The following is a 24,313-nucleotide window of genomic DNA, read 5'->3' on the forward strand; positions in this document are numbered from 1 at the left end:
AATGAAATGCACGATCTAAAGTTGGATTTGTATTAGGTTAAAGAATATATATTTTTATAATATTTACGTGTGAACTCGTGGGGAGGACCTTCCGTACGTACCCCAGCTAGCTAGCATCGATTTGCGCAAAGGACATTGTACTGTCATTAGTAGGGCAATCCAGCTAATGGTGCGTGGACTATGCTTGTTAGGTAAAAAAGGGCAAATAAGTGTACATGGTTTCATAAATGTTCCATTTGTTTTAGGATAAAAATTAAGATGAGGTTGGGAAGGAAGAAAGAAACATTGAATCTTGGAGGTTGTTGGACCATGAAAACTCATTCAGGAAACCATACGTGCAGGAGGCCCGAATTCCATGTTTACGACAAAATTAACTCCGTGAACGAGATGAATTTAACACACTTTAGTCTAGTTAATTATGAGACGAGAATCTGAAAATGTTATTTTTTAGGTATCTTTTGGTTCAAAACACATGTATATATATCAAATTTGTGTGTGCGTGGATGACATAATGTTTTGTCACTTAAAATTCGACCTAAAATTAAGTCTTACTAGTTTAAAGTCAAATCAGATGGGATCTACTTTTAAAGAACCTTTCATGTGCTTCTCTCTCAATTAAGAAAACAAAAGCATCTTTTGCATTTTTGTCTAATACATTCTAATTGATACGGGCCACCACAAAATTCAAAGAGTAGTGGAGAGAATTTTGGACCCAAATTGCATAATTTGAAACGAGCCAATTCATAATCTGGGCTTCTGGGGGAAGAGCCCAAAAGAAGTTGCAAGCTGTCGCTTGGCCTTGTCCGAATTGGGATCTCCAGCCAATGACATGGCGACTTTTGATTGGTTCAAAGGAACTGCAAAACTCGTCGCGCCAAGAATCCTCACTTGTAAAACCCCACGCGCCTCCCCACCACTTTGGTCAAACCTGACATCTAGCTACAAAGCGCGTGCATTCCACTCTCGCGAACCCGTCGAATCCATCAAACATCCAACCAAGAACAGTGGCATTTTACGTGTAATTTCAGCATATGTATTTAAATAAGTACAAAATGAAGTTGGTGGAGGCGGCGATATTGCTGGTGGTGATGATCCCGGCGGCGCGTGGGTTATGGCTGAACTTGCCGAGCTCGGGGACTAAGTGCGTGTCGGAGGAATTGCACAACAACGTTGTCGTTCTGGGTGATTACAGTTCTTTCTTCGGCGAACAAGATGATTTGAATAATACTGCCGCAGCACCCACCGTATCGGTTAAGGTTAGGCTTCAAATTTCGATTTAGTTGATTGATAAACTTGCTCCGACCCAGCAAAAGCTTTCGATCCAGAAAATCAAGTTGTTTATTTGATACTTTTGGGCAAATTCGAGCAACTAACTGATATAAGTACGAATCATCTGTCTCTTGTCCTAGTTGATGGGATCAGCACAAATCCGAGGTTGTATGAATATAAAGTTGACTTCTTTTGTCTACATTTAACCATTGGTTTGCTGAATCATATACGCATCTTGGATTCTTGGTAAATGTGTTATTGTCTCAGTTTTTCATCAGAAGCTGCGTTGATTTAGACCCTCGATCGCATGAGCTATAACTAGTTTGAAGATGTTCTCATAACGTTGCCATCTGTTCTAAAGTCGTGTATATTCACGAACTTAATCACAGGAGCCAGCAGCTGAGCTAGCTTATAAAATTTGCATTCATATATCATCAAGTTCTTTTTTTTTTTTCTAAAATGTATGTTAATGATGCTAAAAAATGGGACCAAGTCCCCAAAATTCATGATCCACCACTGCTTGATCATGTACGAGAATGTGTGTTACAAGCACCTGCCCAATTCATGGTCTTGGCTATATTGTCCCAATTTGTTTGTTTTGTTGGTTTATCTTTCTCTTCTCAATGAGCTAATTGGCAGCGTTGAATTTATAATTCTGAATTTCTAATTCTTGTTCAATTCAATTCGAAGTCTAACAATAATGTTAGAAAAGCGACTCCTTTCCTTGTATGTAGGAGGTGAAATACCCTTTATGACAAGCACAAATCTTAGTAATATTCTCATACAAATGTTTATGGCGATCTTGAAATCAGAATTTATCACAATCACGACCAAGTATCGAATCTGATTGTCTTTTACTGAACATATGAAACCAACAAAATGCTTATCATTTCAAGAGTTCTGGATTCTTCAACTCTGTTTTTTGCTCTTTTGATTGTTATGCTTTCACCACTTTATAGATTTAAAAATGGAAGCTCATTTAGACGTATTATCTTTATTAGGTTACTTCGCCATATGGATCCGAGCTTTATCACCAGGAAAAAGTTTCCAATGGACAGTTCGCATTTACAGCGTCTGAAACTGGTAGCTACATGGCCTGCTTCACTGTGGATGGTGATCACCATGGAGGCAAAATTGTGACGGTTGGTATCGACTGGAAAACTGGGATTGCTGCAAAAGATTGGGATTCAGTAGCAAGGAAAGAAAAAATCGAGGCAAGTGCATGCACTTTTCATCTGATGATAATCGACTCTCTCTCTTCGTTCCCTCTGTTGCTTAAAATTTTGTAGTTATCTTGTTGTTTAATCATGGGATGTCAATTCAATTTGCTTGTAGGGTCTCGAGCTTGAGTTGACAAAGCTTGAAGGAATTGTGCAAGCAATTCATGAGAATTTAAATTACCTGATTTCTAGGTAAATTCCAAGGTCACACCCCATTTTACCTTCCCTGCTATGCAGCCAAGTTTGTGCGTCTTTTTCTTGCAAGTTTTTTGTTTCGAAACTACCTTATTTTTCTTCTTCTCATAATGAAGGTATTTACTAACTTTCTAGTCTATCTCTTCTCCGATGGTTCGGTATTTTTTTCGTGGCAACGATGAATTTCATTACAATGATAAAGATGCTGCTTATTTAAAAATCAAAGCTAATTTCAATGGATTGATTATTTTCTGCGACCTAGGGGCAACGGTTTATTTGTTAATAACTATTTTGATGGAATGAAACTATGGTCTACATGTAAGAAGTATTATTTGACAGATTTATGACTTGTTCTAGATTAAAAAAATATATATATATATTGTTCTCGTGTTATGTTAGACCAATTTATTTATTTATATTTATTTTTTGCAGGGAAGTAGCTATGAGGGAAGTGAGCGAGAAAACAAATGCTAGAGTTGTGTGGTATAGCATTGTGGCATTTGGTGTGTGCATTGTTGCTGCCATATTCCAATTGTGGTATCTGAGGCGCTACTTCCAGAAGAAAAAGCTTATTTAGAGACAACAAAATTAGTCTCTTTTTCCTTTTTCTTTTTTTCTTTTTTTTTTGCCTCCTTATAGAGATGTACTCTGAATCGCTTAACAATTTTTGGAGAATAATTTTTTTGGCCTATGGGATTAACTTGTGGTCCGAATGTGGTAAAAAAAATGTACAATCTGAAATTTTTTATGGAAAGAATTGTAATTTCACCAGCAAAACATATTTGATGATTTCAGCAACGGAGATATTCCAAAATAAGATTTGATGTCTAAATAGTAAATAATATACGTTTTGGTGATCAAGTGTGCACACAAGGTAACTGCCCATCTTGAATCATCTATGAACTAAATGCAGCGGCTATCTTTTTTTGAACAAGTTCGACTCCAAGGCGAGGCGATAATCTTGGAAGCACCTCCTGCAATAGATGTCGGAGTCTGAGATTTTCAAATTTGGAAAACAATCTTATAAACAAGATTCATTAAACAAAACGAATACAACTAATTCTCACAACTTGTGCGAAAATATCTAACATTTCATCTCCGAGATTGGGCGGAAACAGCGGAGGAACTAGATTTTTATAAAATCTAAAATGTTATTATCGACTTCGAGGAATCTAACTCGAGGAAAATTCATGCATATATTCACAAATTCCGAAATTCGAAAACACAGATTTCGTCTAATTGATTCATATACGAGGATTCATATTAAGTGTAAAGCAGTGTGTCTATCAATGTTTGGGCTAAGCACCTTGGGCTTAGTATTTGATTGGGCCTCTGTCATGCTATTGGACTTGAAAACTCAATGCACAAAGTCCAGCTCGGTAGTCAGTTGCCAGTTGGTTAAAACGGTTGAGGAGAAACAAATAACAGCTTACGGGATCAGTTGGAGGTCGACACAACTGAAACTGAGAGATTCCAGATAGCAGAGAGAAGTGAGCTCAAAATCTGAAGCTCGAAGAACACTGGGAAGAGAAGTGATCTGGTGAAATAAAGAAGATAGAAGAAGTTCTAGAGTTGCATGAGATTGGATATAACTCAAGGATAGAAACTTGAGCTGTAATCTGTAATTCTTCTTTCTTGGCTTTGATTGTAATCGGATCATCATTGAAGCTTTGTTAATAAAGTGGTGGCTGGTTTCCCGTGGATGTAGTCTGATCTCTCTAAGGGATCGAACCACGTAATTGTATTGTGTTCTTGATTGAAGTTTGTGCTGTGTTGTTGGCTTATTGATTGTTGCTGTTGCTACTCGTGTGATCAAAGTCAGATTGGTAGATTGTAATTGATTTGTTTTCTTGTTTATTACTCAACATTAAGCTACCACTCCACTCCATCAAGGTTACCTCTCAGACCATATGAATAGTATGTACTGATGTCTATTCCTACTTTACGCTCATTCTTGCTAGCTATGGTGTTTGTATATGTCTAACATTTAACAAGTGGGGATATTTATTCAACGTATGAACATGTAAAATCGCATCACTTCAATAAAAAGATGCGAAGAAAGCTATGCACCATTTCTCCAAGAATCAATTGACATTGATAAATTAAAATCGCAAACCTCGGTGCCATCTTCTCGGACCCTGGCCAACACAGGTATCTCATACTGGTAAAGTTTCTCCCACTCGGGATTACTCGTGATATCCCTTATCTGCAAAGCACAAATCCGTTTTTCGTATGAATGGACTTTGAACTTGAAAATCTTTTCAAAAGCAATACATTTTAAATGCTAACTATATAGAGGCAGAGGCGGACATATCAGCCTAGTTGAACGGGAGCAATTTTGTGTTCTAAAGTTGCAACCGAAATAAATTTAGAATCTTTTAATGGGGCGATTGCATGAAAATGTTTCCCCTGCTCATCATCCTTTATATTTTCATCTATTCAATTTCCAAGAAACTGCCTTTTGTTTCAAAATAAGGATTCAAAATCCTTCAATTTAGAATTAAATGCATCCACGGACTTAAAACAGAGTGAAAAGAGATTATTAGGATATGAATTTCGAACCTGCAGCTGGACATTATTGATAGAATGTGGCCCAGAAAGACAGAATGCAGCATCGAGTTTTTCTTTGAGGCCATCGCACAAACAGCATCCGGGCTTCGAGTAAAGTATGAGCTTTCTAGGCTCCGAAGCAGACAAACCTGATGCAGTGAATAACGCCTTCTGGGCATTAAGGATGGTGGGACTAAATCCAAATCTCGAATTCTTGCAGAGTAATGGTCTGGCAGCCACATTTCCAATCGGAATCCAACTCGCCATTTTCGTTTCAGGTCCCCTCTGCTTGATGCTTCCTGTTCCAAAATCGGGTCAAGAAACCGATAGAAAGACTGAAAATGCGACTTTATCTTAGAGGGAAGAGTCGTTAAGTCTTATTCAAGGCCATGGCTAAACAACATTGGTTTTTCTTCCCCCTTGTCCTAACGCCCGCTAACGGAACCGAAGATGAATCGAACTCGTTATTTCGTTTCAAATTTATGGTTTATATTTTAGACGAGATGTAAGTATCGGTTAATCGACCTGTTGAGCAGATAAAAAAATATAACTTACTCTTTAAATTTTGGAATGTTGTACATTAATTTGGAGTGAGTATTCGATCATATAAAGAATAAATAATTGGTGTCAGTTTTTTTTTTTTAAATAAGAATGGCATCCGTGTTATTAATCTATAGAAATATAAATGATTAATTCAATTTTTTAAAATAATAAATCAAACTCACGTATGCGCATGTGTATTATAAACTATCTCAAAAAGTATAAATAATGTATATGAGTGGAAATCACGTATTGTATTTTTTTAAAAAAATATTTATTAAAAAAGGGACAAGTAATGTAAGTATTTGATTTGACATAGAGAAAGTAAGCTGAGGTATGCGAAAGATATTTTGATCTATTACTAAAATGGATGATGAATGTAAATATTCTCTATAATTTCACTTTAAAGTTGAAAAAAAGTAAGGTTTGTGTTGGATAATATTGAGTCCGAGTGGGTTTCCATTCATATGGAACACGATTCTAATTCCACATGCATAATTTTACTTGAGGACACTGATTGTGAGAACAAAAGGGTTGTGACGTATTATACACAACTTTGAGTGTGTTTGATTACCGATGTCAATCAAAGAAAATCACTTATTTTTTTAAAAAAATATTTTCTTAAATACTTAGGTGTTTGGTTACAACAACGGTGTTTGATTACAACAACAGTTTTTTAAAAAAACACTTATTTAAGTCAAACTAAGTGTTTTTTTTTACTTCTGTTTCTGTTTTAATTTAAAAAAATAATTTTTTCAAAATTTATCCAAACGTTAAAACCGTTTTTTTAATAATAAAAACACTTTAAAAATTTAAACTTATTAAATTGATTTTTTAAGACAATGGTTTTTGTATCCAACTGACCCAAATTGTCTCATTAAAATATCTATAATTGTTTCACGTCAAGTGAATCATGCATGTTTTATGAATACAAAAAAACTCTAGTACCAACCTGACGTCGTTAATTTTGTAAGATATATTTCTTTTTCGATCCGACTTATGGGAAAATATACTTTTATTTGAAATTTACTTAAAATAATAACGTATCAAAAAGAATATTATCGTGGATGTCGTGTTGGTTTATGATTTGCATGACTATAGAAATATGAGCAAAAAGTATAAATAAAAAATACGGGTAAGAGGTTATATTAAACGATAAAATTGAAATATTGGATAGAAATGTTTAGTACTAGCTAGCTGATTTCTTGTGTTTTGATATTATTCAATTATGTTCGTATATAATTGTATCCATTTATTTTCATATATGGGATTCATTGAAAAATCATAATATCCACATATAAATAAATATGAATTATTGGAGAGAAATAATATATATGATATAATATACTCAGGTGAGTAGGCAGAATTCAATCTTAAAATTGTGTGATAGACACTAAACATTGTTGTCTTGTTAAATGTTAATATGCACTAGATTCCATGGTAGGTGCCTAATTTGAAAACTTGCAGTTTGTCCGTAACTATCATATCATAACATCTGCAAAAAAAAATAAAAATAAATAAATAATAATAATAATAATAATAATAATAATAATAATAATAATAATAATAATAATAATAATAATAATAAAATCATATCTAATTTTATAAATCTTTAAAACTATTCAAATATTTATTTATCTTTATTTACGTTTTTGAATTTTTGCATAAAAATTTCCTATAAAAATAATAAATTTGAAAATAATGAAAATTTATCTAACAATTTTTTTTGCAATTTCATTCATTTTTCATAAAGAGTACTAACGTCATGTTTGTACAATTATAGTACCACATGCTACTACATCAACGTCACGTCAAAAATTTATAAATGTGCAAAAAATAATTAAAAAAAAATGGATGGCTAAATTTGAAAGGGTAAATTTACTTTAAATATTTCCTAAACTTAAAATTAAATTTGTTTTAGTCCCTGTCAGAAAAAATATAAGTCCCTAATTTACACAAAAATATTTATGCACTCTCTGGGCCCACATGTATTTTGCGGGTGAAATTTGGTACAAAACATCAAAAATATTGTACTACTATATGATATTCGAGCACTGAGTGGTTTAGATCTGGTACAAAATCAAAGATTTTGAGTATAAAATCTGGACATCTTTATTAACATCAATACTTGGAACATATGTTTAAGTACTCAAAAAACATATATTTGTATCAGATGTAACACATTTGATATTCAAATATTATATACCAATATCATATTTTCAATGTTTTGTACCAATTTTCATCCAAAGAAGACAAACGTGTCATTAATATCAATACTTGATTAATTGCATGTTTGAGTACTCAAAAAGCATACATTAATACCAAATTTGAAACAATTGATACTCAAATATCATGTAATTATAACATATTTTCAATGTTTTGTATCAACTTTTATTCGAGGAAAACAAGTCCAAATAGTGCAAAAAAAATTTGTGTGGATCGGGGATTATAAACACTTTTCTTTTCTGACAAAGACTGTTCACAAACTTGAATTTGAGTCTAGGGATTTAAAGTACATTTCCTTAAAAATTTATAATATAATGAATTAAAATTGCAAAAAGTCATGATATGAAAAAAAAAGTACATAATAATATGCTTCTTCCCCATGTGTGAAGTGGGAATCCCACCAAAATTCGGCATTGGAATCTTATTACGAAAAGCACCCATTTCCTTTTCCATTTGATTGCGTATATCTCATGTGCATGATTTCTAGCCGTGTTTGTATTTTTTGATAGAGTTATTTGCACCAAACATCCCTGTGAAATATTGAAAATACACACTTTTTCCCTGTGAAATTTTAATAGGCATCTTCAACCCTAGCCTTTTAAAAAATTAGCACACTCGCCCCTTCAGATGAGTGATTGTTGCGCACGCGCCCCTCATGCGACTGGGCAAAGATTTTGATATTTTTTTTTGCACCAAATACCCCTGTGAAATATAAAAAAATGCATATTTGACCCTTGTGAAAATAATTTTTAAATCTATTCAACCCATAATACACAATTTTTATTAAAATCTAATTATAAAAAATTTAGCAAACACTTTTTGTTTTATTAATTTTATTTTTAATTTTAATTTTATTATGATTATATAATTATTTTTTAAAAAATATTATTATTTTATCTTCTTATCATTATTTTATTAAACTTTCCTCTTGTTATCAACTTTTTCATTAAACATGCATTCATAAACAATTATTTAAATAATTTCAAGTACCAAAATATTGAACTAAACCGATAAGTTTAAACATATTGCTTTTTCGATTTAGAACTATATATTATTGAACCAAAATTTAAATTTTTCGAGAATATGCATTGCACAATTTGTAATAAATAATAAAAAAATAACATGCTTATATAATTATAAATCGAAAAGGTAACATTCATGAACTTATCATTTGGTTCAATATTTGTATTTTTAGATATTTAAATCCTTATTTATGAATCATGTTTAATGAAAAAATTGAAAACACGAAGTGATTTGATAAAATAATGATAACGAGATAAAATAATAATTTTTTTAGAAATAAATTATTTAAAAATTATAAATTTAAATTAAAAATTAAAAATAAATAAAATTAAAAATGTTTTAAAAAATTTTTATAATTAGATCTTAATAAATATTGTGTATTATTATTTAATGCAAATTCTGCAATGCATTTTAAAAAATTTAGATTTTGATTCAAAAATCTATAATCCTAAATTGAAAAGTAATATGCATGAAATTATCATTTTGATTTAATATTTTGATACTTTTAGGTATTTAAATCTCGTTTATGAATGCATTTTTAATTGAAAAGTTGGAAACAAGAAGAAATTTTAATAAAATATTGATAAAAAAATAAAATAATAATATTATTTAAAAAATAAATATATAATCATAATAAATTTAAAATTAAAATTAAAATTAAAAATAAAATTAATAAAACGAAAAGTGTTTGCTAAATATTTTATAATTAGATTTTAATAAAAATTGTGTATTATGAGTTGAATAGATTTAAAAATTATTTTCACAGGGGTCAAATATGCATTTTTAATATTTCACAGGGGTATTTGGTGCAAAAAAAATATCAAAATCTTTGTCCAGTCGCATGAGGGGCGCGTGCGCAACAATCACTCATCTGAAGGGCGAGTGTGCTAATTTTTTAAAAGGTTAGGGTTGAAGATGCCTATTAAAATTTCACAGGGATAAAGTGTGATTTTTCAATATTTCACAGGGGTGTTTGGTGCAAATAACTTTTTTTTTATATCACATCAGAATTTTAGTAAAATGAAATCATCAATAAAATACAAAATTATATAACTAAAACACAACTTTGAAAAATTAGACAATAAAAAAACAAGGATAACAATCTAGTTTATTTTTCCTCCTAATTAATTATTACGACGGACAATGGTCAAGGGAATTTAAACTTCAATAAAAATTCACATGATTCAGTGACCAGAGTAATCGATCAGACGCAAAATTAAAATATTTTATATTAATACTATAAGATGTTCCCTTCGATAGTTCGATGCACCTTATGAAGTTGAATGTGCTGAAATTCTTCATTGTCCTAGATCTGCTAACACCGTGGCTCATGGGTTGGCACATATATGTTTATCAACCGCTTGTGATTTTGGTTTTATGGATGATGTTCCTTTGTGTTTAAGGAAGTTTGTAACTCATGATATGTTGACAACTTGACATGTTGAATGAAATCTTATTTTTATGCTAAAAAAAAAAAGTTTGTCAATCAACGAGACCGGCAATTCATGTTTCATTTTTTTTTTCAATCTTTATTCTCAATACACTTAACAAGAAAATTAAAATTTCGTTATATTTGGATAGTATATATAACTATATAGGATCTAAATTATCCTTTTTTGAATGTGGATCATCAATATTGACTCCCAACAACTATCCATGCACGTGTCAAGAAAAGGATAATTTCGATCCTATATAGTTATATATACTATCCAAATATAACGAAATTGATCATCAATATTGACTCTTAACAACTATCCACGTGTCACAAACTCGCAATTATATATATATATATATATATATATATATATATATATATAGATATTTATATATATATATATATAGATATTAAAAAACCACACGACCGTGTGTTTGAATCTCTAAAAAATAAAATTTAGAATTGAAACTGGAATTATATTTTAAATCCATGAAATTAAAATTCTATTTTAGTGTTTGAAAAAAAGTTAAAATATATTTTAGAATTTGATTTATAAATTTTGGATAAATGATATTTTGTAAAAAATTATAAGAAAAACTTAAAATTTATAATCAAAGCATATAAATTTATTATTAAAAATATTTTTATTGTTTTATAAACTCAAATCCGGTGAAATTCGATCGATTTTGTCAAGATTTCACTTAACTGAGTGAAATCTTATAAAATCCCATCAAATACCAATGTTGAAAGCTAATCTTGCCAAACACTAAAACAGTATTTTCAATTCCAAATCCCTCTAAATCTTGTTTAATTCTACTGATCCAAAAACATAATTAAGGTTTATCATTAGGGTTAGAAATGGATGTTTGTAATTACGTATCAAATGTTACAATAAATTAATGATAGTAATGCAATTGAAATATTTTGTATCGAGATAAGATAGTAGATAAACACCATATTTCAAGAATGTACAATTATGGATAATTGCTGCCCAAATCACCATATTTACATCATTAATGATATGAATTGTGAGACGAATATCTGTGAGATAGATCAATCTATCTAATTTTTGCATTAGAAACATATAAAATAATACTTTTGACATAAAAAATAATATTTTTTAATGGTTTATCCAAATAAGATATTTATCTCATAAAATTGATCCGTGAAACAGATTAATCCAAATAGGAAACATGTCTCAAAGAATTGATTCGTGAAACCGTCTAACAGAAATTTTTTTTTGTGTAATGATATAGTGGCCATCTTAATTTCAAGCACTAATTAATTCAAAGTCGAGATTCTAAGAACAAAACTTGAATATTATGTATGCCATTTTGAGAAAAGTGTCCACTCATCATCCACGATGTAGAAACAATGAGCCCTACGTTACAATCACTTAACCACTAAACCCTAACAAGATTTGTTGGTCAATCAACTTCCAAATAATACAACATAAAATATCATCCGAGCCAAGTTTCCGGGAATCAAATCTCTACCATAATTAACAAAAGGAGCTATCAAATTGATTAAAAATATAATAAATGATATTGGAATGGAGACCCTTGTTTTGGACGTCGTATAATCATGGAGATCCATGTTCTTTAATGGTTTTTTTTAAAGAGTATTTAATTAGCGGTATTTTTGGTTGATGAAGAATATTTTAAATTGATTCTCTATTACTTCTTGGCATTTAATGCATCAATATATGTATATAAAATTTTGATATGAAGAAAACCTCTTGTTGGTATCTCATAAGCATCCGGGAGATTTTTTCGTAAAAATAAAATTTAAATCTAAAGTGAAGTTTCAGAAGATATTCATTCACACAAATATCTTACGACGTCCATGCACGATTGTTTACCTAGCTAGTACTAGTAGTACCCAAGATAATATTAGTTATTTGGAGGTACCCGATCCTAAATTTAGCAACACGTACGGTATTGATAATATGGGTGGGCTATATAGTATATATGGCTCTACCAATTATTTTGTTTTATACTTCATATAAAAATCAAAATTTCAGTATCTATATTATGTTATTAGGTTTGAGACACCTAAATAACTAAATTTAATGTCAAATATAATCCAAAAATACTTTTTTTCTCAAATTAAAAAAAATTTATTTTATAAAAAATGTCAATAAGATGCATATATATATATTTTAGTAAATTATATTCTAACAAAATCTTTCTATCTTTACCTGTATTCTGAATTTTTAAGTTAAATAATCATACAACTCATAACATAAAAAATGTTTTTGATGTTTAAAATTTTAATATAATCTCTCACAGTTTTGCTATGCTGCCCACCTCCCGTGCCCACCTTCATGCCCACCTATGAGGTGGCAATCATCCAATGGATGAGATGAATCATATACAAATATTGGTTCATCCAATGGATGATTGCCACCTCATAGGTGGGCATGGAGGTGGGCAGCATAGCAAAACTCAATCTCTCAGATTTTTGCTATGTTGCTCACCTCCATGCCCACCTATGAGGTGGCAATCATCCAATGGATGAGATGAATCATATACTAATGGTTCATCCAATGGATGATTGCCACCTCATAGGTGGGCATGGAGGTGAGCACGGGAGATGGACAACATAGCAAAACTCTAATCTCTCAAATTCCAAAAATATTATTTAACACACTTTTTTTTTTTACAATATATGCATGCATCACGTGCGAAGAGACACTAGTTATTTATTAAGTTCGAATGATAATAGTCATATTTAAAATATTCTGTAATTAAGTAAATAATTAAAACGTGGTTCTTTTAATAAACTGGAATAGTGGACAATATCAAAGGGCCAGAAGAAATCTTCAAAAATGTCATCGCTTAATAAATGGTACAAGTATTTAAAAGATTAATTAGTGCGGGTACGTAAAAAATGTTTATACTATATATCTAGCTATCTATGGATAATATATATACTTTAACAAACAAACAAGTTTAATTAAACTGTTGCGGGTACGTAAAAAATGTTTAGTTTTAGATCACATCGCTACCAAATTTAATTCCTAATCTATAGATCAATATACAGAAGCTTACCGCAAACCAATTGAGTAAATTAAACAACTTCTTTAATATTTAGAGGCCACGGGGGCATAGATTTAAAAACTTGGAGTTAATTTAAACAAAGTGCGCATGAAATTTATCCTTTTTTTCCCAAAAAAGAAAAGAAAAATGAATCTAATTAAGAATATATAGAGTTGATGATATTCACGCCCACAGTGATGGGTTCCAGGTTCACAAATGACGTTATATTTTGGGATAAATAAAGTTGAGTTTAAAGTTGTATTTTATGCTTTAATTTGCTTTTGTGGGTATAAAAGGGCAACACATTTATGCAACCATGGAATTCCATGCATTAGGATTGTTGTTCAAGAGTAATTTAATAACAAAGAGAGAAATTAATAATGGGTTGCCTAAATTCGCCTTTTGTCAACAAGTTGAAGCCTTATCTGGCCATGGTTTCGCTGCAATTCGGCTACTCCGGAATGTACATAATCGCCCTCGTTGCGTTGAAGGGTGGATTCAGTCACTGGATCTTGGTCGTCTATCGTCATGCAATTGCCACCCTAGTTTTTGCCCCATTCGCATGTTTTTTTGAAAGGTATGTATGTGCATATATTACTTCGAATGTTATATAATGATATTATATATATTTTATTAGTTGGGTTTAATTTTAAGCAAGTATTTGTTTTTAGAGTCTCTGAGATTATGATATTTAGTGTGCTGTTATTTTTATTTTTATTTTTTGCAGAAAAACAAGGCCAAGAATGACAAAATCAATATTCTTGAAGATAGCTGTGCTTGCTTTCCTAGAGTAATGTCCTCCGACTTCTCATATGTTTTATCTAATAGTAGCTTGCGACAACAGTACACCTTTATATATTCTTTAATTTATTAAACAAGCATGATGACTTGCATAGACAATATTAAATTTTGCCTATAATATTTGTTTTAAGGAAAATAAATATTTTTACACTCTAATATGTCTCATTTTAAGTTTTTCAATTGTTAACGTGATATCGAATATGTCGGTATATATTTTTCGATATTATGTCAATAATTTTTCTACACCAACATTTCGAACACTACATTAGTATTTTTCAGTGTAACATTACCACATTAACAATCCCAAAAATAGGATTAAAAGCTTTAAAAAAAATCAAATATATATTTAAGTTATTTGATATAATACAAACAAACTTTGAACACGTAATAGACCAAAATAAAATGTACCACAAGGTGGTGGAAACAATTATTTTCCACTATTAAATAATTTATTAATCATATATACGCGCAGATTAATGACACTTTCAATTTAATAATTTATTGACAGATAGTACTGTTTAACGTCGTTTGATGAGTGCCATTAAATTAAAGTAATTTTTTTGTAACTTGGCTGAACTGGGTTCATCGACTAAACGAAAAAAGGAAGAAAAAACACATACTTTTTCATTTATAATTTATTCTAAAAAATACATAGAGAAAAACAAATTAGACTCGTTGTTTAATTTGTCTTCCGGTTCCATGTAATTTAATTCAAATATATTCCTTAGTTCGATGTATCATTCATTAATTTTCCGTTTATCGTTCTTACACTATATATTATATACTTGCAATATTATAATAATTAAATTAATTATTTTACTAAGCCTTGTGAATAATTAATTAATAGGCCCGTGCTGGACCAAAACTTGTATTATATGGGAATGCAGTATACGTCTGCTACATTTGCATCTGCCATTGTTAATGTTCTTCCTGCCTTCACTTTCATTCTGGCAGTAATCTTCAGGTACATATATCTCACCATTAACTTTAATGTAAACTGATATATCAATCTTGGTTACATAATGCTCAAATGATCATCAGATCATAAGCATTTAATGTTAATTTCTTTAATTATATGTTGTTTTTCAAATAATTGATTAATCTTGGTCACATAAGGCAAAGTTTTTGGTACTTTTCCTCAGGTTGGAGAAAATCAGCCTCAAGAAAACATACAGCTTAGCTAAAGTGATTGGTACATTGGCGACAGTCGCGGGAGCAATGATAATGACACTCTACAAAGGCCCCATCGTCGACATTTTGTGGTACTCTCACGGCGGGAGCCACCATAAAGCCGCCGCCGCCGCCGTCTCTTCCGATCAGCATTGGATCACTGGCACTATTATGGTGCTCTCGTGCATAATTGGCTGGTCTATATTCTTTATTTTGCAAGTGAGTTTTTTTTTTAATTATTTGTATGTTACTCTATATTTTATGATTTTTTTTCTTGAAATTTAATGTAAATTTTATTTTTTCTAACAGAATAAAACATTGAAAGAATACCCAGCAGAACTATCTCTCGCATCTTTGATATGTTTAATGGGGACAGTGGAAGGTGGAATAGTTGGTGCAATAATGGAACCACACAGGAGTGCTTGGGTTATTGGATTTGATTTAAGGCTTCTGGCGGCTACATATGCGGTGAGTTTCTTTTTATTTTACTTCGAGGTAGTGTTTGAGAGAACTTTTGGAAAACACTTCTCAGTTTTTTCTTAACAAAACTTCAAGTGCTTCCTAAAAGTTCTCCCAAACACTATCTGAATATCATTAATTTCCATAATATTTCTTATAACATTATTGCATTGGGACTTATTTTTGGACAAGAATTGAAGTCTCTGGATTGAGTGATAACACTATTGCATTGGGGCTTATTTAGTATTTATTTTGTTGACAAAAGGGCATAGTTTGCTCTGGAATCGCATACTACCTGCAAAGTGTAGTGAACAAAGCAAGGGGTCCGGTGTTCGTGACTGCATTTAGCCCTTTGAGCATGATCATCACCGCTGTCTTGGGAGCCATTATTTTGTCCGAGCAAGTTCACCTTGGAAGGTAAATGTAAACGATATTAAGATAGTATTTGCAACTTTTAAAAATAAATGATTACTAATTTTTTTCTTAACAAATAGTGTAAGAAAAAATCCATAATCAATGCGAGTTTTTTGACAATTAAGGCTAGTGAAGTGATTGATTAAATTTGGGTTTCATTCGTTTGAAAATGTAGCTTAATTGGAGCAGTTGTTATAGTATTTGGGCTTTACTCCGTGATATGGGGCAAAAGCAAAGAGAATGCAGCTTCCAAGGGATTAACGAGTGATATGGCCAAAGACCATGAACTGCCTGCGGGTGTTGACAACAAAAATCCAGTGATTCTGGATAAAGATATTGAAACTGGTGCAAATTCAAAGATTTTCTCGCTCCAAGATCCATGAAAAAAAATAAAGATAATTTTGACATATTTTGTAACATATTACAATTTTTATTCAATAATCACGTCACTTTCTCAAGTTGTACCATACCACTTTTGAGATGTTTATGTATATTATAATGTAGAAGAATCAAGTTATTATTGTTTTTTGAATGATAAGAACAATTAGACATCGGCATATGCATACCTCATATTAATCATAGAAAATAAATAAACTAATTAATTTAATTAAAAATATGTATCACATACTAAATAATTTTCAATTAATTTAGTAACACTTGTAACATAAAAATTAATCAACATGAAAAAAGTTATGTATATGCAAGCATTAGTTCCAACGAGCATTAGTTGTTATAATATGGGCCATTGTGACTGAAATGGATCCAATCCAAATATTACAAATTGGGCCTGGCCGCCATATCCAAACGCTAGATAACCCGCTAACGCTTCCATCGGTCGGTTACAGGATCCTCCCATTCTGGCTAATTGCTTTTGACTCCCTGTGTCAGGGGTGAAAATGTAATTCAGTTTTTAAGTACTCGTGGCTCACCATTTCTCTGTGGAATCGGAATTCCCCTTCTCCGCCGACATAATCGAGCGAGAGGTCAGTCCCATCCAACCCAACTTGTGCTATGGAGGGCATGGGATTCAGACGGCGAATGGTTCAATCCACGCTCTTTCCTCACAAAGAGAGCTCAGTCAAGGAAGCTGAGAATTGCGGTTTGATCCAATTCGAGGTTGGAAACGGGAATAAAGAAGAGGAGGTGAAGGAAGAGGCGGAGAAGGAGGAGCGTGGCCGCAGAGATAAACCGTGGAAAACTAAGAAGAAGCCTAATCCTGAAACAAAAATGACGCCGCCGGGTTCTTCCATAAAGGTTTGTGGTGTACCTCGTACTTCAGTAATCGTTCGACTTGATCGGCACTTTTTTCTTGTTTTGATTTTTATGAAGAGCTTCTTGTTGTTACCCCGACGCGTTTAGGACGAAAGAATAATTCACTGTGAAGATCAGGGAAGACAGTGGATCGAACCTTTCTTTTCCCTTTCAAAAAAGTCAATATCTTGGACTTGCGGATTAATAAGAAATAGGTTGCTGTAATCTTCTCATTAGGTTTTAAAGTGTTGAACCTGTGGCTGACGAAGCAAGAACTAAATGCGAATAACTAAGTAAAATGTTATAGGATCCGTTTATTTTCGCAGCATCAAGAATGTGGGTACTTGATGGTTTCGACCTCTATCTTTTCAAAAAATTATGATTTTTTTGTGCTGCTGCTCCTGGTAAATAATTTTTTGCTCAGCACGTGTACCAGGCTTGGTATTTTTGAGTTTGTGAACTTAGTAGACACTGTATCGAGTTAATTGTTGCTTGGAGTGCTTGTTTAGTCTTCTTAGTACTGCCGTTACTGGAATTCTGTCTCTGGCACTCACTGAATTGATGTTTTGCTAACAGTATTTGTGTTTGAACAAGTTATATTAAAATGCTGATTCAGTAATTAAAGAATCCAGAAATGATTGTAAATACAGCCAACTATAGAATTAGCATAAGCAAGTATTTGGCATCTGTTTTGCAAAATTTTTACCTGAATATATGGTGATAAATAAAATTAGTTGAAAAATTACACATAACTCAAGCAGTCTTGTTTCATCTTGCTCCCCTGTGCTTTGTGTTCAGGTTAAAAATATTAGTCAGGAGTCTTCAAGCAAACAGGTGGACTTTGATGATTCACCAATTACTATTAGTAAGTGAACACTTGTCAATCACATCTTACCATTTGTTTGATGATTGATCCTTGTCAAGCAATGGCCGGAATTATGTTACTTTTTTTGCTTCTCAATTTTTAATGTTACGGGATATTTAATTGGTGAAGAAACATGGATTAACTGGTATATGACACAATTGCCTTCTAAATTTCTTGTAGGGTCAAGTTTTTTTGTGAAGGCATCTGAACAGGGGCAGAACAGGAAGCAACGAAACCAGCTGGTCCATGTTGATTCACCTGACCAAAAGGATGAATTATATCCGCGTTCAAGCTCATTTGCCAGTATGTTTTCTTAGCTCAGATTTTAACTTTGCAATGACATGTCAAAATGTGGTCTTGAAGAGGAATTGTCAAAGAAAATCTTCTGAGAGGTTGCTCGATCAAGTAATGGTGATGATTATCCATTCTACTATGAGTAGCCATTGATGATATTAAGTTTTTGAATACAATGGATTAGAGGGTCTGTCTAATTGAATTGCTCTATGCTTTTCACTTCCTCTGTGTAAGGGACTGATTGCGGGCTGCACAGTTTTATGTGGGCCCTAAAATATGATATTATCATATTGTTTTTGGTCAAATGAATAAATTTAGGAATGATCTAGCTTATATGATTTCTAGAAGATCCAAGACAAAATATTTGCTTTCTGGTAATTTGATTTTTCCCTTTTGAATGGGTTTTTGGATAAGTAGATCTTTTTTGAAAATTTCTTCTGCTTCGGTTGTAATGGTCCTTTCAAAATATTAGTTTACTGGGATTTGATCTCGAGCTTTTTCGAATTTGAAACTAGTGTTTTTCGATATGAGATTTCTTGAATTATGGGGAGTTAAATGATTCGAGTCAATCTAATTGGAGACACGGCTATTGTTTCTTGCCATTGATCACTTGCTACTGTTCTTACTTCGGATTAGGAAGTTAATATTCAAAAAATGCACCTGGTTCCGTATTTACACAGAACAGAGTTCTCCTTGTATCTGGACACGTGGTACATTTTCTCCCTCAATCACTTAGTTAGCTCTGATGGTTTCTATTACTTGTGGATTTTGATGCAGCTTGTAGTTCTGCAAGTGAGATATTAGTTGACGAGTCAACTTTACCGGGAGGCATCTCATCTAATCAGCAGGCTTCATCCAGGAATCAAGTACTGCTGGCTGATGATAACTTTGTTGGCAGCTCAATTCCCACATTGCATTTGAATGAAGAAACTGCAAATGGGAATATTCAGAATCAGCCCTTGATTTCACATGATTTAAACAAATCCATAATTTCAAAATCCGTCCCCGAGGGTTCTGTAAACGAGGAGACCGATGGACTTGTTTTGATACCCCGTCGTGTCAATTCTCATGCTCAGCCAAAGTATTTTCCTCCATATTTGTCTGCAGAAGCTGTTAGTAAAGCGATGGAGGCAAGTGTAAATCCAGGACATGTAGATATTTTATTATATTTGATTTGATTTGGTTGCAATATTCTCATTTTCTGTCATAATATTATTGCTTTTTCGATATGCAGAAAGGTGAATTATTGAAAGCTTTATTTCGTGTCAATGCTCATAACAAACTTGAGGTGGGATCTCATAGCTTTTTTCTTTTCTTTTCACCCCCCCTTTTTTTTGTGCTTCTATGTATTTGATTGTTAGTGGTAAGTACTAAACTCATTTTCTTTTAGGCCTACTGCAAGGTTGATGGAGTACCAACTGATGTTCTCATCAGTGGAGTGGTGGCTCAGAATAGAGCTGTAGGTGTTCTCTTGTTTGTTAACTGATTTTTCTGGATGCTTACTACATGCTTGCATTTATTTTCTTCCATAAGTTTTGCACTTTTAATCATCCATTTGATTTGGTGAATTTTGATTCTTGTAGTTTGAAGGCGACATTGTAGCTATTGTCATTGATCCTCCTTCCTTGTGGCAAAAAATGAAAGGTTCAAATGAAACTCTCAATGAGAATGTTTGTCGAGCAAGTTGTTTGGAGCAAAGTGAAGCCCTCATGCTTTGTCGAGGTAGTTCGAAAGGAAAAAACAAATTAGAACAGGATTTTGAACACGTGTGTTCTAGTGATTACTTAGGTTTTTCCGAAGATGGTACTCGTTACGAGACTGGTTCTTCTTCTACAACAATGGCTGATAGTTGGTATGCGAATGGAGTGTTGGATAATGGCTATCAGCCATCTATGCATGATTCTACCAAACCATACTACTTTGATGATGACAGCCTTGTGAATATTTGTGAGAAGTTGTGCTACTTGGTGAGTTTATTTCCGTCAAGGCGGCCCACTGGTAGAGTTGTTGCCATCGTTGCAGGGTCTTCTCGACGGGATAGGATTGTTGGTTTTTTGAGTGTAAAGCAGTGGCTCTACAGCCGAGACATGAAAAGAAGGGACTCTAAGAAGTCCAGACATCAGTTTAATCTGAATCAAGGATATATTCTTCTGACACCAAACGATCCCAAATTTACCAAAATGACCGTCCCTGTTGTAAATTTGCCTGTAAGCATCAAGAAACGATTGGAAGTGGGTGATTTGACAGTGGAGAATGACATAGTTGCAGCCAAAGTTGTTGATTGGGCTGAAGACCGTTATATTCCAGAAGCCTGTGTGATACAAAACTTTGGAAGGGGTAGTGATGTAGAAGCATTGATTGACGCAATTTTATTTGAAAATGCAGTCATTGCTTCTGAATTTTCCCCCAAAACACTTAAATGTCTTCCACATCTTCCTTTGGAGCTGCCCCCCAAAGAATTACAAAATAGAAGAGACTTGAGAAATTTGTGTATTTTCACCATAGACCCAGATATGGCAAGTGATCTTGATGATGCACTATCCGTTGAAAGTTTGTCAAACGGTGATTTTAGGGTCGGGGTCCACATAGCCGATGTTTCGAATTTTGTTCTACCCGATACATCTTTAGACATTGATGCTCAAATCCAATCTACTAGTGTTTACTTGTTGCAACATAAAATACCAATGCTTCCCCCAGTGCTTTCAGATAATTTAGCATCCCTGAAACCTGGAGTGGATAGGTATGCATTCTCTATTTTTTGGCGCATTAATTCAATGGGTGAAGTTCTGGACCACTGGATCGATCGCACAATTATACGGTCTTGTTGCAAGCTCTCTTACGAGCATGCTCAGGAAATCATTGACGACACCTTTGATGTTCAGGATTATAGTCACCACAGAAATCATTGGCCTGAATTGTACGGTCAATTCGAATGGTGTGATGTAAATAAATCTGTAAAAATCCTTAATGACCTTGCAAATACGTTGAAATTTAATAGGTTTAAGGGCGGGGCTCTGTCATTGGAAAGCCCAAAAATAATTTTCTTGTTCGATGGAGAAGGCATGCCATATGATACTGTGCTCTCAGGGAGAAAGGACTCAAATTTTCTGGTGGAAGAGTTCATGTTGTTGGCCAATTCAACAGCTGCGGAAGTGATAACTAGAGCTTATCCATCTCATGCTTTACTTAGAAGGCATCCAGAACCTAACACGCGGAAACTTCAAGATTTTGAATCCTTTTGTTACAAACATGGTTTCACGTTGAATATTTCATCCTCTGTGGACCTTCATAGGTCGTTAGAGCATATAAGGCTGGAACTTAAGAATGACCGTGACTTGTTTAATATTTTGATTTCTTATGCCGCAAGGCCAATGCAGTTAGCTGAGTACTTTTGTACTGGAGATCCGAGATACTCTGTAACTCAATGGGGTCACTATGCGCTGGCTGTTCCGCGCTACACTCATTTCACTTCGCCATTGCGTCGATATCCTGATATTGTGGTACATCGTATGCTGGCTGCAATTGTAGAGGCTGAAAGTATCTATTTGGAGGGTAAAAGAACGTTTGAAGACCCAGTTAGAAATGAAGTGTTAAGTCGATGCTTTACTGGTTTGTGCTTCAACGAACATGAAATTAGATCGGTTAAAGCTCAGGAAGCTCTATCCATTTCAGCCTCGAAGTTAAAACTTCCTTGTGCTGAAGCCCTTGCTGATGTGGCTGCTCATTGCAATGAGAGGAAGCTGGCTGCTAGACACGTGAAAGATGCAATGAATAAGCTCTATATGTGGTTATTTCTGAAAAAGAAAGAGGTCCGTACTTTTACTTTTTGGTTTTGGTTTATTAATTTTGTACTTGGTTCGGGCCGAGTAGTTTAGCACTTTTCTTTCTTTCTTTCTTGAAAAGATGCTTGGTGAACTCTACGATTAAGTGTTTAAATTTTCAAAATTGACCTTTTAGATTTACCAACACTTTTTTACAATCTCTTTTGATGATCTTATGATGTTATGTTCTACTAAATTTCTGATCTGCTCACTAACCAGTCATAAAATCCTCTTGTGGAGGCTTATTCAGTTAATTGGTTTGTAGTGTACTAGTGTATGCCTTAGATGATCTATTTATCTAGCCTTTGTCCCAAAACTTGGAGCATTTTTAGCATAATTTGGATATTCCCTTTCTGCAGATATTATATTCGGAGGCTAGAGTTTTGGGTCTTGGACCAAGGTTTATGTCTATATATATTTCCAAACTAGCAGTAAGTGTTTATTCTTGACTTGTTCCCCTTCTGAAATTATCAAATTTCTACGTTAAATAAAATATAAATTATCAAATTTCTACAACATGAGCATACAATTTTTGCTGACTGTCTGTTTTGATGCAGATTGAACGCCGCATATATTATGATGAAACCGAAGGTCTGACAGTAGAGTGGCTGGAATCAACCTCAACCTTGATACTCAGTCATTCCTTGCATAAACGTTCAAACAGAAAAACTAGTCCAGGCAAGTGCAAGGTGCTTGAAGAAGTTGCTTTGCTGATAAATCCAACTGATTTGAAGCTGGAGTTGGATTTTCTGGGACATCGGGGGGAAGAGCACGAAGACTCACAGGAAAATGAGTTAATTGGTCGCAATGTCCGACACGAGCCTGCTGTTTTTCCACTCACAGTGAATCTCCTTTCAAAAGTCCCCGTTGCTCTGCATGGTGTAGGTGGGGACGCTGGGCCCATCAATATCGTTGCTAGGCTGTATATAAGCTCATACTTCCATTTGTAGTTGCATGACTTTAAATATGTCTTGGACAGTAGAAGATGGTACTACTACTGCATCCACGGTTACAAAGGAGCTCAAGTAGAAGCTTTAGGACGTTAAGAAATGAGATATTGCCGATATTGGAGGCAATTTCATGAATGAGGGATGGTGTAAATGTGGGGGTTGTGTTTTGTTATAGCCGCATTGGTCACGGGGATGATGGGTTTATTTTTATTGGCCGCTTCATCCAGTTTAACTTCTGTCTGCATCTCATTTCTGATCACAGCTTCTAGGTTCTAATCAGGTTTGATTACCCTGGCTGTAATAATTTGACATTAACAACTTTTTTTGTCTCTCTTTGAAGTGTACAGTCAATCACTTTCTTGATCATCTTATCTTTTTACTGCCTTGGTTGGAGCATACGAACGCCAACTTTGAGCAAGTATGGTTAACCACTGGATATTATGGCGTTCTTCGTTTAGGTTGTGTTGGATTGGATGAATTTGACTTGTTTGGATTGTCAAATTCAAGTGAACTTTATTATTATTATTTTTTAATTTTGTAACAGTTATCGCAAGTTCTATGATAATTGTGGTAGATTTCTAATACACAGAAGATGGACGCTGTTTGAAATCTGGAACGTGTTTGTTATTGCATATGATTTGATCATCATGATGTTGCTTGATTTACATTTGTTTGATAATATTATATATATATATATATATATATATATATATATATATAATTATTATTATTATTATTATTAAATGTATAGTCTTAGTAGTGTTTGGTAGACCTGGCCAAGGGCCTGGT

At 33.2% G+C, this 24,313-nt stretch overlaps 4 protein-coding genes across 5 annotated transcripts; 3 read left to right on the forward strand and 1 right to left on the reverse strand.

The window, feature by feature from the left end:
* Nucleotides 1-928: 928 nt before the first annotated feature.
* Nucleotides 929-3,409, forward strand: LOC140863592 (transmembrane emp24 domain-containing protein p24delta4-like). Its single transcript, XM_073267125.1, has 4 exons — nucleotides 929-1,256; nucleotides 2,271-2,483; nucleotides 2,605-2,681; nucleotides 3,117-3,409. The coding sequence occupies exons 1-4, from the start codon at nucleotides 1,032-1,034 to the stop codon at nucleotides 3,259-3,261; spliced, it is 660 nt and encodes a 219-aa protein (XP_073123226.1). The 5' UTR covers nucleotides 929-1,031; the 3' UTR covers nucleotides 3,262-3,409.
* Nucleotides 3,410-3,520: 111 nt separating this feature from the next.
* Nucleotides 3,521-5,858, reverse strand: LOC140863593 (uncharacterized). 2 transcript variants are annotated; one of them, XM_073267127.1, is made up of 4 exons: nucleotides 5,790-5,858; nucleotides 5,247-5,533; nucleotides 4,801-4,890; nucleotides 3,521-3,658 (listed from the first exon to the last, which is right to left on the reverse strand). In XM_073267127.1, the coding sequence occupies exons 2-4, from the start codon at nucleotides 5,499-5,501 to the stop codon at nucleotides 3,581-3,583; spliced, it is 423 nt and encodes a 140-aa protein (XP_073123228.1). In that variant the 5' UTR covers nucleotides 5,502-5,533; nucleotides 5,790-5,858; the 3' UTR covers nucleotides 3,521-3,580. The 2 variants fall into 2 exon arrangements, with proteins under 2 accessions (XP_073123228.1, XP_073123227.1); XM_073267126.1 differs by lacking the exon at nucleotides 5,790-5,858 and having other exon boundaries at nucleotides 5,247-5,709.
* A 7,979-nt stretch (nucleotides 5,859-13,837) lies between these two features.
* Nucleotides 13,838-16,887, forward strand: LOC140864423 (WAT1-related protein At1g21890-like). Its single transcript, XM_073268599.1, has 7 exons — nucleotides 13,838-14,076; nucleotides 14,227-14,289; nucleotides 15,148-15,264; nucleotides 15,443-15,689; nucleotides 15,780-15,938; nucleotides 16,195-16,346; nucleotides 16,519-16,887. Exons 1-7 carry the CDS (start codon nucleotides 13,880-13,882, stop codon nucleotides 16,724-16,726), a joined length of 1,143 nt encoding a protein of 380 aa, XP_073124700.1. The 5' UTR covers nucleotides 13,838-13,879; the 3' UTR covers nucleotides 16,727-16,887.
* A 354-nt stretch (nucleotides 16,888-17,241) lies between these two features.
* Nucleotides 17,242-24,108, forward strand: LOC140864403 (DIS3-like exonuclease 2). The gene is made up of 9 exons (XM_073268573.1): nucleotides 17,242-17,597; nucleotides 18,393-18,459; nucleotides 18,640-18,762; nucleotides 19,531-19,887; nucleotides 19,992-20,041; nucleotides 20,144-20,212; nucleotides 20,337-22,562; nucleotides 22,934-23,005; nucleotides 23,132-24,108. Exons 1-9 carry the CDS (start codon nucleotides 17,355-17,357, stop codon nucleotides 23,522-23,524), a joined length of 3,600 nt encoding a protein of 1,199 aa, XP_073124674.1. The 5' UTR covers nucleotides 17,242-17,354; the 3' UTR covers nucleotides 23,525-24,108.
* Nucleotides 24,109-24,313: the final 205 nt, after the last annotated feature.

This window comes from Henckelia pumila, chromosome 4 (assembly GCF_033568475.1).
Source record: "Henckelia pumila isolate YLH828 chromosome 4, ASM3356847v2, whole genome shotgun sequence".
NCBI lineage: Eukaryota > Viridiplantae > Streptophyta > Magnoliopsida > Lamiales > Gesneriaceae > Henckelia > Henckelia pumila.